The sequence below is a fragment of the Myxine glutinosa genome, chromosome 12 (assembly GCF_964187855.1).
Source record: "Myxine glutinosa chromosome 12, kmMyxGlut1.1, whole genome shotgun sequence".
NCBI lineage: Eukaryota > Metazoa > Chordata > Myxini > Myxiniformes > Myxinidae > Myxine > Myxine glutinosa.
In genome coordinates this window covers 34,842,114-34,861,468 of record NC_136272.1, presented here as the reverse complement: position 1 = coordinate 34,861,468, position 19,355 = coordinate 34,842,114, and the positions used below count along the sequence as shown (strand labels likewise).

General features: G+C 43.5%; 2 protein-coding genes across 6 annotated transcripts in view; one reads left to right on the top strand and one right to left on the bottom strand.

The window, feature by feature from the left end:
- Positions 1 to 6,893, top strand: part of LOC137437961 (kinesin light chain 1) — a 78,604-nt gene extending 71,711 nt beyond the window's left edge. Inside the window, exons 13-14 of one of the 2 annotated variants that reach the window (XM_068132754.2) lie at positions 868 to 996; positions 6,663 to 6,893. In XM_068132754.2, coding sequence (XP_067988855.1) covers positions 868 to 996; positions 6,663 to 6,668 — 135 coding nt within the window. In that variant the 3' untranslated portion in view covers positions 6,669 to 6,893. The remainder of the gene's footprint in view (positions 1 to 867; positions 997 to 6,662) is intronic. The other variant, XM_068132756.2, reaches the window with a different exon arrangement.
- The window catches only part of EIF5 (eukaryotic translation initiation factor 5), a 71,699-nt gene continuing 57,318 nt past the window's right edge, over positions 4,975 to 19,355 (bottom strand). For all 4 annotated transcript variants that reach the window (XM_068132757.2, XM_068132760.2, XM_068132758.2 and 1 more), the window contains exons 9-11: positions 18,327 to 18,491; positions 9,301 to 9,465; positions 4,975 to 7,147 (exon numbers count right to left, since the gene is read on the bottom strand). In XM_068132757.2, coding sequence (XP_067988858.1) covers positions 7,064 to 7,147; positions 9,301 to 9,465; positions 18,327 to 18,491 — 414 coding nt within the window. In that variant the 3' untranslated portion in view covers positions 4,975 to 7,063. The remainder of the gene's footprint in view (positions 7,148 to 9,300; positions 9,466 to 18,326; positions 18,492 to 19,355) is intronic.

The following is a 19,355-nucleotide window of genomic DNA, read 5'->3' as shown; positions in this document are numbered from 1 at the left end:
CAATTGATCTTGGTAGCATATGTGGAAGTCTAAAGACATGTCATAACAAACCAAGACTTGAAGAGCATGAAGAATATTGTCAGAATAACAGAGCTACAAAAAGTCTCAAATAAATGCACGAATGCATGAACGATGAATACAAAGCAAATGCTGTAACGAAAATATGACATCCATTTGTAATTTATGGTGACTTTGAAAGATTTCTATAAATGATGGCTGTTGTGGCGGCAGATGAAGTTGGCATAGATAGCCAGGGTGGGACAGCAGCATGGGGGGGCTATCATGGGGGCAGGGGCTGTCCTTCAGAACATGAAAGGCATTGATTTCAAGTGTGGGGGACACTAATGGATCATAGTGGGTACATTTGCATTTGTAAATAGAGCTGATGGGTCAGTTTGTTGCGGTGTTCTAAATTTCAAACACGAATCAAAATGGTACCAAAGGTACAGCGTTGGCAGCAATCTTAGTCCCACGTGGCTGGCAAAATGTGCCCTGCTTAGTTGGTTCTGCCCTCCCCACCCCCTGCTAAGAAAAAACAACAAGCACTTAAGCCCCATTCCCCACCAAGCCCTTGCCAGTGATATTCTGATGAATAAAGCCCAAGGTCGAAGCAGCTTTTCCACCATAAATCACAGCTCAAGTGCCAGTGATCATCCCATTGGTCGAGTTAACAGCCATTCTAAGGAGAGAATGCAAGGACACCTGCAATGACATTTCAATGTTTTGGGGGCAGTTGAAGTTGTGTAAATTTGAATGGAAACATGGTGATGCCATCATGCCATGCTAATGTCTTACCAGCCTAACATGACCCTAATCTTTGTCGAAGTTAAACTCTTATTCATTTGTTTTAAACGACACCAATTCCAGGTTTTGGACCACATGCAGCAACTGAGGATGCCAGGGGTAGCCAACGGGCATGTTATGCGGCCGAAGCACTCCGGTCAGGAACAAGTGAAGGAGGAGACGATGAAGTGCGAGAGCAGCTCAGATGGAGAGGTATGGTCCAGTAAACAGGTTGTTCGATTAGGTTTGGTACATCAAGGAAAAAGTATATAAGCTTGCATCCAACCCCTCCCATCATGGCCTCGTGTGCTGATGCCCAAACCATGTCATAAACCTCGTCCCTATATTGAAATTTGGTTTTCTGGGTGTGTCTATACAAGTTTAACAACTCATAGATCTTTAAAAGGAAATTTAACCGAGTACAGAAAAAGGAAGTTGAATGTCATATCTGATTCACAAAGACAGCAATACAAGAGACTCGAGAGGCACTCGGTAGAGAGCATACCTCCGCCAGGCTGAACACTTTACAGTTTCTATCCCACTGATCGGTCATATCCGGATCTGGACCTGAATCAAAATCTAATCAGGTTCATCTTATCACTTACGCAACACATCTACCAAATTTTGTCATAACCTGTCCATAACCTTTTGAGATATCCTGCTAAATATCGCTTTTGGTCTTATCTCTCAATGGTGAAGAACCACAAAAATTCCAGTATTTAGATCCAGATCTTCACCAAAATCGAATCAATTTGTGCTTTTTACACGTCCAACGTTTCCACCAAACATTAGTCCGAATCCCTCTGCATTTTGAGATATTAGTCAGGTTCACTATGTCAATAAATTATATTTCGTTCAAAATCATGGTAGATTAGCAAACCTATACATTTTTGGAAAGGTTATAGCATAAGGAAACTAAAAATCAATGTTTACATTTGGAGAGATACCTGTATGGCGGCCATTTTGTATTTTCAAAATGGCCACTGTAAAATACATATTTTGTTCTATTTCTGCCTCTAATTACCCTAAAAACTTTTAAAAATATACTAAACCTATATTTTCAGGGACGAGGAATCCAATGAAAGTATCAAATTAGTGCTATGGGGAATGGTAAGACACGAATCAAAGGTTTTGAATTGCAAAATACTGTCTTTATATTCGCGATAAGTTGCATAATCAAATACATGTTATCATTTTGTACAGGCAGTTAATAACATCAAAATGTGTCACAATAATTCATATCACCAAACATACACAGGCAGTCAGCAAAATCATATATACACATGCAGTCAGTATAACTTCACATCGACACAGGCAGTCAATGACAAAATATACACAGGCAGTCAATGGCATCAAACATACACGATTACAGAATATGCCATTTAGAGTTCGTCATCACTGTCCTGTGTGTCGTATCCGACAATATAGTCCGCATCGTTTTCACAGTCCGTTCCACACAAGCAAAGGTCGGTCAAATTGATTGGCAAATCGAATTGGTCGAATGGTCGATCGAATCGAATCGAATCGATCGATCGAAGCGATTGGTCGAATTGGTCGAATGGAATTGGTCGATTGGTCGAATTGGTCGGAATTGGCAAATGTAAACATTGATTTTCAGATTTTCCATGTAATAACGTTTCCAAAAATGTATAGGTTTGCTAATCTACCATGATTTTGAACGAAAAAACAGTGAACCTGACTATATTGTGCTATGTATCGATTTTGGTCCGATCAATGATGAAGAATCACTGAACAAATTCTCATACTTGAATCCAGATCCAATTTTTTACCAAAATTGAAGAAATTCATCCTCGTCACACATCCAACCTGTCCATCCAGTTTCGACCAAATCCATCCATAACCTTTTGAGATATCGTCCTATATATCGTTTTTGGCCCTTTCTCAATGGTGAAGAATCACTTTAAAAGTTCAAGTCCCAAAATCTGGTCTTCACCAAAATCTAATCGATTCGTCCTTGTTATACGTCCAAGGGTATTTTTAGCTGTAAAGGGTATTTTTGATTTATTGATGAATCAATTAATCGATTAATTATTTATTGATTAATAAATTAAAAAAATTCTTATTAATGACATTTAATTAAATTTATAAAAGTTACATCTTCGGATGAAGCACTAGTGGTTTAGTTATGCTATTAGCCAATTGATTAAGAAAATATTTTATGATAATCTTTTATTGATTTTAATTATGCAATTAATCAATCAATTATTGTGCACCTCTCCCTCCAAATACAGTCTCTATGAGCTGCAATGTGTCCACCAAGTTTCATCCGAATCCATCCACAACGTATTGCGATATCATGCTATGTATCGTTTTTGGTATGTATCTGAAACACGTTTGTGGATGTTCCCTCTCCAGAGTGGACTGGTCTATAAAATAGAGAATTAAATTATCTTCCCTGTATTGGCTGCAGTACAATCCTACTGAGATGTAGGGGGATGTAGCTCTGCTAAGCTCATGCCAAATAGGTGGAGCCAATGCAATCGCCAAGCCAGAAGAGCCTTTAATATACATGTATTGGACAAAAATATGGAAACATCTGGGTAAATGAGGGACACCATGTGTATTGAAAGCAATGACTTCCACACAGGTGTGGCCCATGTTAATTACTTAAGCAAATAACATCCCAACATGCTTAGGGTCATGTATAAAGATGCTGCCCATGCCTGGTTGCCTATAGTTATGGCTAGCATTGCTGCAAGAGGAGACCTCAGTGATTTTGAAAGAGGGGTAATTGTTGGGTCACGTTTGGCAGGAGCTTCAGTGACAGACAGCTCAACTTGCTGATGTTTCACGAGCAACGGTGTCTAAGGTGATGTCGGCATGGAACACTGAGGGAAAGACATATTCAGCATAGGGCAAGTGGCGGAAGCGCATACTCCAGGATCGTGGTGTACGTTTATTAATTTGAAGTGCAAGGGAAAGCAGGCAAGCAACTGCACTTCAATTGACTGTAAATTTCAACCTGGGGCGTGAGCAGCCAGTTTCATCAAAAAAGGTCCGCCGAGAACTCCACACAGCAGGATACCATAGTCGGGTTGCAGTGCACAAACCACTCATCACACCTGGAAATGCACACTTGTGAGTTCAGTGGTGCAAAGAGCACAGGCAACAGAATACCAAACAGTGGAGAAACGTGATATGGTCAGATGAATCATCCTTCACCATGTTCTCGACAAACAGATGAGTGCACGTGTGGCGCCAAGCTAAAGAACTCTACAATCCTGAGTGCTTGGTTCCAACAGTGAAGGGTTCTGGTGGTTATTTAATGTTATGGGGCACATTTTCTTGGCATGGTTTGGGTGCAGTCATTCCCTTAGAAGGCAAGGTCAATGCCAGTCACTAATTAATGGTACCGAGTGATCATCTTCACTCCATGTGTGCAGTATGTCTATCCTGCCAGGTGTGTCTTCCAGGATGACAATGCCCCCTTCCACAGAGCACGTGTGGTCGCCCAATGGTTTGATGAGCATGGCACTGATATTATCCCAATGTCATGGCCTTCTCAGTCACAGGATCTGAACCCAATTGAGCATTTATGGGATATTCTGAAACGACACCTGAGACAGTTTTCCACCTTCATCAAACAGGTTTGAGTTGATTGACATGGAAGAATGATGCCACATCCCTCCTGCAGAATTCCAAACATTGGTGGACTCGATGACACGGCACATACAGCCATACAGGCAGTACATACTGGCTGCACTTGGTGACCCAACGCCCTATTAAATGACTTTACATTGGTGTTTCCATTTTTTGTACACAACCTGTACAGTGCGTGTGTGTATATGTGTATATATGATTACTTGTTCTCTGACCTGAATGAAGGCCATGACGTCACCGGCATAACACGTTCTGTCTGCAAGTTTCCAAAGCCGTCAACTTGTAATTTTTTTACTCCACACGTACGAAATGAAAAATCTAGGTGAAGCAATAGGTTCACTGGGTGTGTCAGTCTACAGTTTACAGGTCTGTCCATCTACAGTTGTCAGTCTGATCACCAAACTACTTATTTTGTTTCAAACCAGTGATTGTGAGACTATTGTAATGCCCGTATTTGTTTGTCTGTGCATCTGCGTGAATCCATCCGTCTCTCTATATTTTGGCTTTTAATTATTATTTTTTTCTCTGCAACCTCTTGTCCGATCGATGCAAAACTTTAAACATAGAAGGGACTCTCCACGGAAAATATTTTATTCATAACCGGTCAAAGATTACATGGTATGGCAGCTATATTGAATTAAAGGAAAAAGTTTGGACATCTTTTCTGAAACGACTCAACAGAAAAAATTGAAACGACATATGTCATCAACTCCCAATGGGGCATATATGGTGATAAGGATGACATCAGTGAAGTGGTATTCCAGCCAAAATTGGTTGAATCAAAATCCTTATCTGAAAATCAAACTTCATATGTGATCTACCACCCCATGAGGGACTAAATTTATGACATGGATTGAAAAAAAAAAAATGTAAAAATTAAAATAAAAAAAATCTCCAGAACCACAAGATTGATGTGAAACTTCATACGTATCAATAGCCAGGAGAAATATAGTTTGAAAATTTAAATGTCAGGTCATATGGTCTGACTGCCTTGTTGGGTTTAAACTAAAACCTTGAAAGAAAAAAAACATCCTGCTGAACCAATGGATCCAAAATGTTAAGTATATCAGATTACCAATGAGGAAACAAAGGTAATAACTCAAAAGTCATCGGTCATATGGTTTGGCAGCAATATTTGATTGAATGAAAACTGGAAAAAGAAATTGCTTCTCTGAAACCGCTTTAATATGAAAGTTTGTGTATGATCGATTAGCCATGGGGAATATAGTTTGAAAATGTAAACATCATAGGTGAAATTGTGTTGCAGCAATGTTGCATTGAACAAAGACCTTAAAAAAAAAAAATCTGAAACTGCTGAACTGATGGATGCAAAATCTCAAATCACTATGTGTGAGTGGCTTGGGCCCGAAACAGAACGCGCTTCGTTTCAATCGAATTTTATATTTTGAACACTGTGGTAAACGGTCCATGAATCAGAACACGAACCTGCGGTTTAACAGTACTTTGGCTCTGAAATTAGCAAATTGCACGGAAACTCATCCCAAACGAGCATGAGCACAGAGTAAGGCAATTGCTTTTATGTCTATCAGGCAGTCAAAAAAATTGAAAATCATCCAATAGGAAACTTAGTTTTTAGGGACGTCATACAGGACACAAACATCCACCAAAAGCTTTTTTAAATTTAAATTTGCCCTAAACAAGGCTGAGGCACTAAATGTGAGGGGCGAGAGAAAAAACTGGCAAAACCTTCACCGACTTCTGAAACAAGGAAACCCCCTCACAGGACCATTGTGCAAGAGGGGTTAACTATGCCATGCCAATTTTTTTTTTTTTTTTTTTCGACAGTTCATAAAACCTTTATTTTATGCCAATTGAATAATATCCTTTAACACCGCAGAACAGAAATCAGCTTTGTGGCACTTTCATAAACCTTCCGTTTAGCAGTACTTGGACAAAACATTGAGTAATATCATGCCCTGAGGGCAGAATAACTGAGATTCAGCATTCAGCCAAATATGGTGGCACCTAGCACTATTTGTTCAGTGCAAAAGACAAAGCAACAGTTTTAAAGAACCTTTGTGCCCTTTTGCTGAAGACTGCATGTGGTAAGGTGTTCCATGAATGCTCCAGTTACGCACATTTCACCTGAGGAGGCTGTTCTTCCTCCCCCCTCCACCTCAACCCCTTCTGCTTTGATTTGTATTTTTTTTATAAAATGACATTTACATTTGGCATTGAGAATTTGAAAGGTCCAAAAATGGAGTAATACAATTCCAACACCCTGCTTTGTGTTACAGGATTGAAGACTCCAGCCGGTGACCTTGCAACCATCTTTACCCCGAAGTTAGGTGTAGATAATTTCATATATCAAATTCATTATAATGCATCAAATACTGTAGCGGACAGTCTGTGCTTATTTGTGTGTAACGTATCATTGTGAGTCATGTAGAAATAGTCTGTAGTGTAGCGATCTGGATGCCGATTCATGAATACCATGTGCTCAACTCCAATAAATCACCAAATCAAAACTTTCTGGATACTCTTGAAGCAACAAGCAATCATTTTATTTGTAAAGCAGTTAAAGAAAAAAAAAAACACAACTATCATTTACAGATTATAATGTTTTTATCAAAAACCCAGGACATTTAGGCAAAAAAAAGCAAAGCTGCAAGCAAAGTATTTCACCAATGGGGCATGCTTATATTGCATCGATATCAAGGTCATCTTCGTCTCCTTTGGCTGAAACGGTTTCCATGAGCTTGTTCCTTTTTTCATAATACACCTGCAAAATAAAGTTAAATGGTGGATGTGCAAGCAAGGTACCAACAGCATGTCATTGCTATCTATATTTGGCAACCGAAACATGCAAATGACCCCAACTCCCCCAACCCACCCACTGAAAGAGTAAAATTTCAAAGTTTATTATTGTTGCATCAAGAGACAAGGACGTCGAGAGAAATGGAGCTGCCAGGACAACTTTGCCAGAATAAAGGCTGTTCATGGGAGCTTTGTGATGTGAACATAATTCCCCTCATCAGCTACAGAGCCAACAATATGAGTCAGGCACAAAGATATCATTGTCAGTCGTCACTCCAGGCACAGCACTTGGTGGCCACAATAACTATAGCAAACGTGGTGGCCACTCTATAGCAAACGTACCAATGTCATGGGTAAGTATACAAGTCCCACCATGTGTGCGATGGGGCGAGTGTGGAATATGACATCAACGGTGTGACGGTGGAATATGACCTCAACGGGGTGAAGGTGGAATATGACCTCAACAGGGGTGACGGTGGAATATGACCTCAACGGGGTGACGGTGGAACATGACCTCAACGGGGCGACGGTGGGACATGACCTCAACGGGGCGACGGTGAAACATGACCTCAAACGGGGCGAGGGTGGAACATGACCGAAACGGGGCGAGGGTGGAACATGCCCTAAACGGGGCGAGGGTGGAACATGCCCTAAACGGGGCGAGGGTGGAACATGCCCTAAACGGGGCGAGGGTGGAACATGCCCTAAACGGGGCGAGGGTGGAACATGCCCTAAACGGGGCGAGGGTGGAACATGCCCTAAACGGGGCGAGGGTGGAACATGCCCTAAACGGGGCGAGGGTGGAACATGCCCTAAACGGGGCGAGGGTGGAACATGCCCTAAACGGGGCGAGGGTGGAACATGCCCTAAACGGGGCGAGGGTGGAACATGACCTAAACGGGGCGAGGGTGGAACATGACCTAAACGGGGCGAGGGTGGAATATGACCTAAACGGGGCGAGGGTGGAATATGACCGAAACGGGGCGAGGGTGGAACATGACCTTAATGGGGTGAGGGTGGAACATGACCTTAATGGGGTGAGGGTGGAACATGACCTCAATGGGGGTGAGGGTGGAATATGACCTAAACATGGTGAGGGTGGAACATGACCTTAATGGGGTGAGGGTGGAACATGACCTTAATGGGGTGAGGGTGGAACATGACCTTAATGGGGTGAGGGTGGAACATGACCTTAATGGGGTGAGGGTGGAACATGACCTTAATGGGGTGAGGGTGGAACATGACCTTAATGGGGTGAGGGTGGAACATGACCTTAATGGGGTGAGGGTGGAACATGACCTTAATGGGGTGAGGGTGGAACATGACCTCAATGGGGTGAGGGTGGAATATGACCTTAATGGGGTGAGGGTGGAATATGACCTCAATGGGGTGAGGGTGGAATATGACCTCAATGGGGTGAGGGTGGAATCTGATAATTTTTCACATGACAGCAGCTTTTGCTATACAAAGAAGTTGGAGGTGGTGGAATGTCAATGACTTATCGCACCACATTTTAAATTTGGTATTGAAGAGGTCGGTCAACAAACTAACAAATGAAAAGGAGAGCGAAAGAAAAGGAAACGATGCAGGGGAAGCAAATATATATATATATAAAAAACCCAGGACTTAGTATAATACAACGGTCATTGCTGTTCGTATGCAACAAGGCTGCGGGTTCGCATCAGTTCTTGCAGGCCATTGATGCATTCCCCTGTAGATGAGAGCAGGGATTTGGATAGAGTGCCAGCGATAGCTTGCCCTCTCATCGCAAAGGACATCGTGGGATCTGTAACACCCACCAACTAATATGCCGGCAGATGTGCCGCCCAGTTTAACGTCCATCCAAGGGACGGCACACACATTGATGAATCACCCTGCTGTGAAACAACGGTATGGCAGTTTATAGCTGCGACAAGATTCAAACCCAACTGTCAGTTGGACGGTTTAGACAGTTTAGAGGCGAGTGTGCGTACATATCGGCTATCCCGCGAGCCCGGTACACATGGTACACATGGTACACATGGGTAACAATGTAACATGTGATCTAGAGGGTTGATACCAATTCATTACACATTCAAAAAAAAAAAAATTCAAAATAATGTGGGAATCACTTCTTACTTCACCACCATTGTCTTCCTCATCATCTGCCTCCTCCTCCCCCTCCTCATCCTCATCACCATCATCCTCAGACTCTTCCTCTGCCTCCTTCAGCCAGTTTACAAAGGGTGTTGCCTTTATACGAATTTCTTTAGCAAGCTCCTTGGACACATATTTCTTGGACACCTGAAAACATCCATATAAATATAAAGCTTCACTTGGTACAATTTTCCACAAGCAGTTTTCAACATTAGAACAGCACAGATCCCCATGCTTCCCAACTAATGAAAGGTTGAGAAATGGCAAAACGTTCCATCAGCAACAACAACAACAACAACAATAACAACATGCATTTTAAGGCCATTTTCCCTGCGAGAGCGGGGGTTAGCCTTGCGGTCCCCATGACAATCTTCTCCATCTTGCACTATTTTCTGCATCTCCTCTTGTTAACCCCCTTGCCCGCATTTCTTCTTCCACCATCTTTAGCCAAATCTTTCTCGGTCTTCCCCGTCCCCTACTTCCTTCTACATTCATTTCCATCACTCTTCTCAACCAGTCACTTTCATCCTTCCTCAACACATGACCAAACCATCTCAACCTGTTCCTCTTCACAGCATCAATCACAGGATCTATTCCCATCATCTTTCGCAATTCATCATTTGTCTTCCTCTCTCTCAACGATACTCCGCACATCCGTCGAACCATTCGCATTTCCACCCTTTCCAACCTTCGTTGCTGCTCTACGTTCATTACCCATATCTCGCTCCCATAAATCATAACACTTCTCACACATGCAGCATACACCTTTCCCTTCAGCTTCAACGACACTCCCCTCCTCATCAGCACGCCACTCAGTTCCCGAAACTTCTTCCATGCACATCTCACTCTAGCAACCGTTGCCGAGTCTGATCCACCTTCTCCATTCAGCATGTCTCCGAGGTAGCAAAATGTTTTCACACCTTCCAGCTTCACGCCGTCTCCAAGATCCAACTCAACATTTCCTCCATCTGCAGCTCTCGAGGGGTCAATATATGTTTGAACCCCCAAAAAATTGATACAAAAGGTTTTTCAATGGATTCTGGTACCATTGGGCATGCTAAATAACATACTAAAAATCTAGTAACATCTGACTTCCGGAAAGGGGTCATTTTCAAGATGACGTCCAAGATGGCCACGGGGAGCTTAAAATGGCCATATCTCAATTATTATTCAACCTAGAAAGGTGGGTTTGGTGTCTAACCCTAGGTTTTCGGGGCCAAGGAATCCAATTGAATCAATAAAATTACCATCAGTTAATTATTTATTGACAAGTCCAAGATGGCATCCCAAGGTGACATCCTGATCCACTAAAATGGCTCTGTCGAATAGTAGTCAACCTAGAGAGATTTTTTCAGTGTGTATACACCTAGGTTTAAGGCACCTAGGAAATCATCAAAATTACTTAAATAAGCACAAAGTAATCAGGTAATCCAGTAAGGTGACATCACATCACACCTCTCTTTCGCTATCTGCTTTGCAATCCTGAATACCGCTCTCTGACCCTCTTCCGAATCCAAACGTTCTCCGAACATTTTCCTCCATGCCTCCTGCGCCTTTGCTACCTCTTTCTTTGCAGCCTTCCTGGCTGCCTTATAACTTTCATGCTCTGCTGTTTCTGCTCCCGTACCCTTCGCCTTCTGCCACTCCTTGAACTTCTTCCTCTTCTCGTCAATCCTCTTTCCAACTTCATCATCCCACCACCATGTTTCCGAGTGCCTCGGTGGTCCTTTTGTCCATCCACATACCTCACCAACGGCTCCCAACAGACTAGCTTTCATTGACATCCAACCACTTTCAAGCTCAACCACATCATCCTCTACCCGAGTCAGTGTCTCAGTCAGTGTCTCAGTCTGTGCCCGTGCCTGCCTCTGCCTCTGCCTGCCTCTCTCTCCATCTCTCTCTCCATCTCTCTCTCCATCTCTCTCTCCATCTCTCTCTCCATCTCTCTCTCTCCATCTCTCTCTCCATCTCTCTCTCCATCTCTCTCTCTCTCTCTCTCTCTAAATATCAAATTTCGAGTTAAATTTTGATTTCCACTTTGACCCCTATAACACCACCTCTGGGGCATGGAATCCAACAATAAATAAATAAATAAAATCGCGACTGACATGCTGTGGTAACAAATCTGTGTCCCATCCCAGCTATTGCCATGTGAATTTTAACAAACATGTCACCTGCCACGCGAACAATTCCTGGGTTAACACAAGCAACCAGAGCGTGGATTTGCACAGGCAGTCGGGTATGGTATTGAAACATTAAATGCTCAGACTTTTGTTTTTTTGTGCGCGTTAACCAATCAGTTGACAGCATACCATGAACGCAAAGACCTGTGTTTGTGAAATCTGCAAACCGCTCCTCTGGATTTGGTTTTTTGAGAGCGATTGCATTTGCTCAAATAAACTGTACAGTGCTTACATAACCCACGTCACCGCTTCACCACTGTACTTCAGGATGAGTAAACGTTACTACTCTGAACCGTGTACTGAACGATAAGCAGCAAAATCAAGTGACCACTTTCCGGCAACAGCAAAAGTTTTAAATCAAAGTGGAATATACAAACGACTGCTTAGCACACAGCCACATTACCTGCGATGGTCATGTGTAACATCTATTAGCCGATTGATGAATATATTTGTTTGTTTTCCCACTGAAAGAAGGTGCCACATTATTTCCAGAGAAAATGGCTATTGAAGGCAATCAAACCGGAAGGGAGATTGTGTGTCGTGTACAGGGCTGTATTTGCTCGTCATGCTGTGCAGGTAATGCTTGGGAACCTGCGATACCACAGGGTTTGTGCTTGATGGGTGACCAAGGTGATATTTTAAGCAGACCCACCTGGCAATTCCAGCACTTTCTCCAAACACATGGTGCAGAGGGAGACGACTCTACTTTCCATCTTGTCAGTGGGTGAATTATGGTTGCATCACGCTGAACCAAAGTCCAAAAGGCAGACTACAGAGTGACATCTCTCAATCCCCACCAGGAAAATTCAAGACCACTATTTTTTTTGCTCAGAACGTTATGGGAACTGTCTTCTGTGATGCTTAAGGCAACATAATGACAGACAACTACATTGCCCCTCCAAGGAAGGAGATGTGCATTTCATGAAAGCCAGTAAAGCTGAAGGCCCATTTGTTATTATTATTTCTAATTAAAAATGCAACAGGGGCAGGGTTCGATCCCAAAATTAAGAGGAGCCCCAGGGTGAAAAAGTAAAGAAAGAAACCACAATGCTCAGAGACTGCACGGCACACGGTGGAGGAAATCACAAACGATGGGTAGGCTTCCTGCCCCCACACCACCCGCATGAATGGAAGTTACCACCTAATCACTTGAAAAGATGATAGTTACCGCCTAATCCCCTGTATAGCTTATAGTTACCACCTAATCCCCTGTACAGATAGTTACCACCTAATCCCCTGTATAGATGATGGTTACCATCTAATCACCTGTATAGATGATGGTTACCACCTAATCCCCTGTATAGATGATAGTTACTGCCGAATCCCTGGTATAGATGATAGATACTGCCTAATCCCCTGTATAAATGATAGTTACCACCGAATCCCCTGTATAGATGATAGTTACCACCTAATCCCCTGTCTCGATGATAGTTACTGCCTAATCCCCTGTATAGATGATAGTTACCACCTAATCCCCTGTACAGATTATAGTTACTGCCTAATCCCCTGTATAGATTATAGTTACCGCCTAATCCCCTGTATAGATAGTTACCGCCTAATCCCCTGTATAGATGATAGTTACCGCCTAATCCCCTGTATAGATGATAGTTACCGCCTAATCCCCTGTACAGATTATAGTTACTGCCTAATCCCCTGTATAGATTATAGTTACCGCCTAATCCCCTGTATAGATGATAAAAAAAAAAAAAACGACCTTTAGAGGCCATTTTTCCCCGCAAGCGGGGGTTGGCCTTTTTCGGGAACTGTGGTTGTTGTTGTTTTTCGGTCCCCTTTTTGAAGCAATGTTTTACGGCCGGATGCCCTTCCTGACGCCAACCCTTTTTGCCGCCTTTAACGACAAGCAGGGAATTACCAGTGAACTGGTACTCAATTTGCCGACCTCGGAAGGATGACAGGCTGAGTCAACCCCCCTGGCGTTAATTCAGCGATTGACCGGGATTCGAACCCAGGATCATAGGATCCTAGGATCCTAAGCCGGCACCCTAGCCGCTAGCCCAACACCAGGGATGCAACATCATCCCTGTATAGATGATAGTTACCGCCTAATCCCCTGTATAGATGATAGTTACCGCCCAATCCCATGTATAGATTATAGTTACTGCCAATTCCCCTGTATAGATGATCGTTACCACCTAATCCCCTGTACAGATTATAGTTACCGCCTAATCCCCTGCATAGATGATAGTTACCACCTAATCCCCTGTATAGATTATAGTTACTGCCTAATCCCCTGTATAGATGATCGTTACTGCCTAATCCCCTGTATAGATTATAGTTACCGCCTAATCCCCTGTATAGATGATCGTTACCGCCTAATCCCCTGTATAGATGATCAACAACAACAACATGCATTTTAAAGGCCATTTTCCCTGCTAGAGCGGGGGTTAGCCTTGCGGTCCCCATGACAATCTTCTCCATTTTGCCCTATTTTCTGCATCTCTCCTTGTTAACCCCCTTGCCCGCATTTCTTCTTCCACCATCTTTAGCCAAGTCTTTCTCGGTCTTCCCCTTCTTCTACTTCCTTCTACATTCATTTCCATCACTCTTCTCAACCAGTCACTTTCATCCTTCCTCAACACATGACCAAACCATCTCAACCTGTTCCTCTTCACAGCATCAATCACAGGCTCTATTCCCATCATCTTTCGCAATTCATCATTTGTCTTCCTCTCTCTCAACGATACTCCGCACATCCGTCGAACCATTCGCATTTCCACCCTTTCCAACCTTCGTTGCTGCTCTACGTTCATTACCCATGTCTCGCTCCCATAAATCATAACACTTCTCACACATGCAGCATACACCTTTCCCTTCAGCTTCAACGACACTCCCCTCATCATCAGCACGCCACTCAATTCCCGAAACTTCTTCCATGCACATCTCACTCGAGCAACCGTTGCCGAGTCTGATCCACCTTCTCCATTCAGCATGTCTCCGAGGTAGCAAAATGTTTTCACACCTTCCAGCTTCACGCCGTCTCCAAGATCCAACTCAACATTTCCTCCATCTGCAGCTCCCTCTGTGCACACCTTACATTTGAATGTAGCTGCCACACTGGTTAATGACCCTCTCAGACCACTACATTTTTGATGAACCCACTCAGCGCACATTGTACACTGAACGGAGTTCACTCCGACACCCTTCCTACACACAGCACAGGGCCACTTCCCAGTTCTTTCCACCTCACCACATGCTTTACCACTTGCCATTACCTTTGTCTTTCCGATATTCACCTTCAGACCTTTTGTCTCCATAGATTCCTTCCACGTGTTCATCTTTTCCTTCAGTCCATCCATACTTTCTGCAATCAACACCAGATCATCTGCATACAACTCCCACGGTAAACCCTCCTTTACGTTCTGAGCCAGCACCTCCATCACAGCTACAAATAGTAGTGGACTTAGTACCGACCCCTGATGCACTCCCACCTTCACCTCAAACTCACCACTGTTCCCGTCCTTCGTCCTTACAGCTGTGCGCGCTCTTTTGTACATTGCCATCCATCACTACTCTGATCAACCATTCCTCCACTCCTAACTTCCTCAATGCCCATGTCAATACTTTGCGTGGAACCCGATCGAATGCTTTCTCCAGATCAACAAACCCAAGAAACAACTTCTTCCTCTTCTCCATGTACTTCTCCTGCAACTGCCTCACAATGAAAAGCGCATCTGTCGTTCCTCTTCCTGGTATAAATCCAAACTGCATTTCGTCGATCTTCACTTTCTTCCTTATCCTCCTCTCCAACACCCTTTCCAATACCTTCATTCCATGCTCCAATAACTTTATCGCTCGGTACGAGCCACACTCCAGAGGGTCACCTTTCCCCTTGTATAGAGGGACGAGGGTACTCAGTTCCCAATCCACTGGAATGCAGCCTTCTTTCACCACCAGATTACAGATCTCTGTCATTCTCTTCACACCCCAACTTCCTGCTGCCTTCAACATATCTCCCACAACTCCCGTCGGCCCTCCCGCTTTTCTACCCTTCATTGTTTTATCGCTTCCTCAACTTCGTTCTCAGTTATCTTCTCTGCCGGTCCTAAAACTGGGTTACTCTCTATGTTGCCATCCCATTCATTCTCTGTATTCAACAGCATTTCCATATATCTTTTCCATCTTCCTTTAATTCCATCTGGGTCGACAACGATTTGTCCCACTTCATCCTTCAAGCAGCTCACCCCCATCACATCACACCTCTCTTTCGCTATCTGCTTTGCAATCCTGAATACTGCTTTCTGACCCTCTTCCGAATCCAAGCGTTCTCCAAACATTTTCCTACATGCCTCCTGCGCCTTTGCTACCTCTTTCTTTGCAGCCTTCCTGGCTGCCTTATAACTTTCATGCTCTGCTGTTTCTGCTCCCGTACCCTTCGCCTTCTGCCACTCCTTGAACTTCCTCCTCTTCTCGTCAATCCTCTTTCCAACTTCATCATCCCACCACCATGTTTCCGAGTGCCTCGGTGGTCCTTTTGTCCATCCACATACCTCACCAACGGCTCCCAACAGACAAGCTTTCATTGACATCCAACCACTTCCAAGCTCAACCACATCATCCTCGACCCTACTCAGCCTCTCTTTTAATGCCTCCCTTACTGTCACCTCTTTCAACCTCCACACCTTCATTCTCGGTTGGTACTTCACCCGCCGAGCTCTCCTCGCACCTTTCACCCTTACGTCGCAGACAACCAAGTGGTGCTGTGAAACAGCCTCCTCCCCCGGGATCACCTTTGTCTCGGAGGTGCCCCCTATCTCGCCTACGCACCATCAGGTAGTCAACGGTTGTCGTCGACCCACCTGACGTGTATGTAACAAGCTTATTATCCTCTTTCTGGAACTGAGTATTAAAAATCAACAAATCAGCTCCATCAGCAAACTCCAAAATCCTTTCACCTTCTCCATTTCTCACACCATATCCGTAACCCCCCCCATGAACTCCGTCAAAACCATCCATACTCCTTCCCACATGTCCATTTAGGTCTCCTCCTACCACAACAACTTCCTCATCTTTCACGTTTTCCATCAGCTTCTCTATCGCACACCAGAACTTGTCCTTCTCTTCATCGCTCCGACCAACCTGCGGAGCATATCCCGAGATGACTTTCACCAAGAGCTTTCCAATCATCATTTTTACCATCATCAACCTATCACTCACTCTAGTCACACTCACCACACTGTCTACAAACTCCTCAGAAAACATGACACCAACACCATTCACACCCTCCAAGCACCCTTGCCACACAAACTTGTATTTCTGTCCCTGCCTACCCTTCACCATTCTCACACCATTTCCCTTCCATCTCGTCTCTTGCACACAACATATGTCCACTCTTCTTCTGACCAATACTTCCACCACTTCTCCTGATCTCCCTGTCATTGTCCCTACATTCCATGTCCCAAACCTCAGAAACCGATCTCCACTTCGGGCTGTACCCTGCCCACATGTAGTTGTAATTGTCATGGTTCTCTTTTTGAGGCAATGTTTTTTATGGCCGGATGCCCTTCCTGACGCCAACCCTGTATAGATGATCGTTACCGCCTAATCCCCTGTATAGATTATAGTTAGCGCCTCATCCCCTGTATAGATGATAGTTACTGCCTCATCCCCTGTATAGATGATCGTTACCCCCTAATCCCCTGTTATAGATGATCGTTACCGCCTAATCCCCTGTATAGATTATAGTTAGCGCCTAATCCCCTGTGTAGATGATCGTTACCGCCTAGTCCCCTGTATAGATTATAGTTAGCGCCTAATCCCCTGTGTAGATGATCGTTACCGCCTAATCCACTGTATGGATGATAGCCACCGCCGAATCCCTTATATGGGTGAGAGTTACTACTCGAGGAAGTCTTTTGCAAGTGACAATGAAGTCCAAGTTGAAGTGGGTTTTTTGACAAGCACACTGGGGTTTGTTTTTGTTGTCATTTGACGACAATCTCATTCGAAAGGCTCACCTGGCTGTGCCTAGACAGGTTTGCAGGCAGAGGAGTAGCAGCCAAAATCCGAATCATATCCAGGTACGTTCCTTCTGATGACTCCATCTTCAATTAGTCGGGTTCCTCCTGACACTCAAATTCTGTAATTTGATCGTATCGACGATTCTTCACCATAAAAATAAAAATTCTCTAAAAGGTGCACACATGATGCCCAACATTTTGTTTTGCCAGCGATATATTTTTAGGGATTATTTTTCCTGAAATTCACACTGAAGTCGGGCAACTTTCAAATCGGATTTCACTTTGACTGGGATCTCCAGAGATTGTGGGACAACATTTTATGCAGTATTCAGTACTACCAGTCGAGATCGAGATTCACAGCAACACTCGTCCGAAGCAACTCAGATCGACTCGAGTGGAGCTTTGACCGTGATCTGAATATAAATGGTGTTCCTTGGGCATCAAAATTGCTGTACTTTTTTTGTTCCTACTTTTCGAAAGTTTGCTGGTGGAATCAAGTCGGCGGAGAACCGTCCACAAAATGAGACGACGTAGTGAACATTTTATTTGCAATTTGACCTAATCTTGACTTTTTGTAATTTTTCCCATGCCAGATACAGTTTTCCGTTTCAGGTCACCGATTCCACAAACTAGTGAAATCACCACTGGACTTAAAATAAATGTCCAGCAAGAAAAAGAACACGCATCAGATACAAGACTCAATTTTTGATTCCACTACTTCTATGAATGGAAACTTGACACACCAAGGCATTTGTAGTACAAACTCTAAACGAGACGAGTCCATTCAACAACGATATGAAAATAATAGGAAAACCACTGAAGGCTCTGACAGTACTTAGAAACATACCTTTTCAGCCCAACCCAAAATTGATTCTTCATCCAGTAGGTCTGCGTCGTACATGTCTTTGAGCAAATGGGGCACACGTGGAAGCAACTGCTCTTTGTGCATCTTGACGACACACTCAAAGCCACCAAGCATGTACTTCTGTGCTTTAGAATTTCCGTGACAAAACTGGAGAGGGGAGGAGAAGGAACATTTTATTATTATTTCGTATACAGCCTGTGGCTCCTCGGAGCATGGCTGTGCCGCTGATGCAGTGCCCCCTCTCCCCCTACCCCCTCAATCTCAAGACCCGAAGATCTTAAGCCAGACACCTTAAACCATTATGCCAGCACGAGGCTTAAGGGGGAAGGTAACATCGCTAGAACCTATTAGCAAGAGCATGACTGATATTTGCCATTTTGCCATGATGTAAATTTGATCGATTCGGTGTGGGATTCACAGATAACTGGCACTATGGTCGAAGCCGGTCTACAAATGAACTTCCACCGTCTCGTACCGAGTCGGGCAGACAAAACAGCATTTCCGTGGGACAACATATCTGCCGTTTGTATCCCAAATCATGAAACGATTCAAAATATGACTTTTACAATGTCGGTACTCAATCCCTAAAATAATTTGATATGCAGAAAAGAAAATTGTCAAAGTTATAGACACTCAAAATGGTTGAATAGTGCAATTGCCTGATTTCTGTTTCTATATCGCTGCTGTTTGTTTTCTTGATTCTTGTCTTTTTGCAATTGTTGTTTTCATGTATTGTTATGCATTATGTTTTCCACTCTGTCAAAGCGCCTTTGGGCTTCTGGAAAAGCGCTATACAAAATAAATGAATTATTATTATTATTATTATATCGAGATAACTGTTTGAGAGAATAAAGTTCCAAAATTTGGACCGATGGAGGATTTCGGTCGATAAGACAATTTGACAACTTTGGAATAGTGTTTTCATTAGCCGTTACAAATATGTAAAATGGAAAATTCAAATCAAGGGGGATCATTATCTGTGACGTCCAATGGCTCAATGTCAACTGAAAT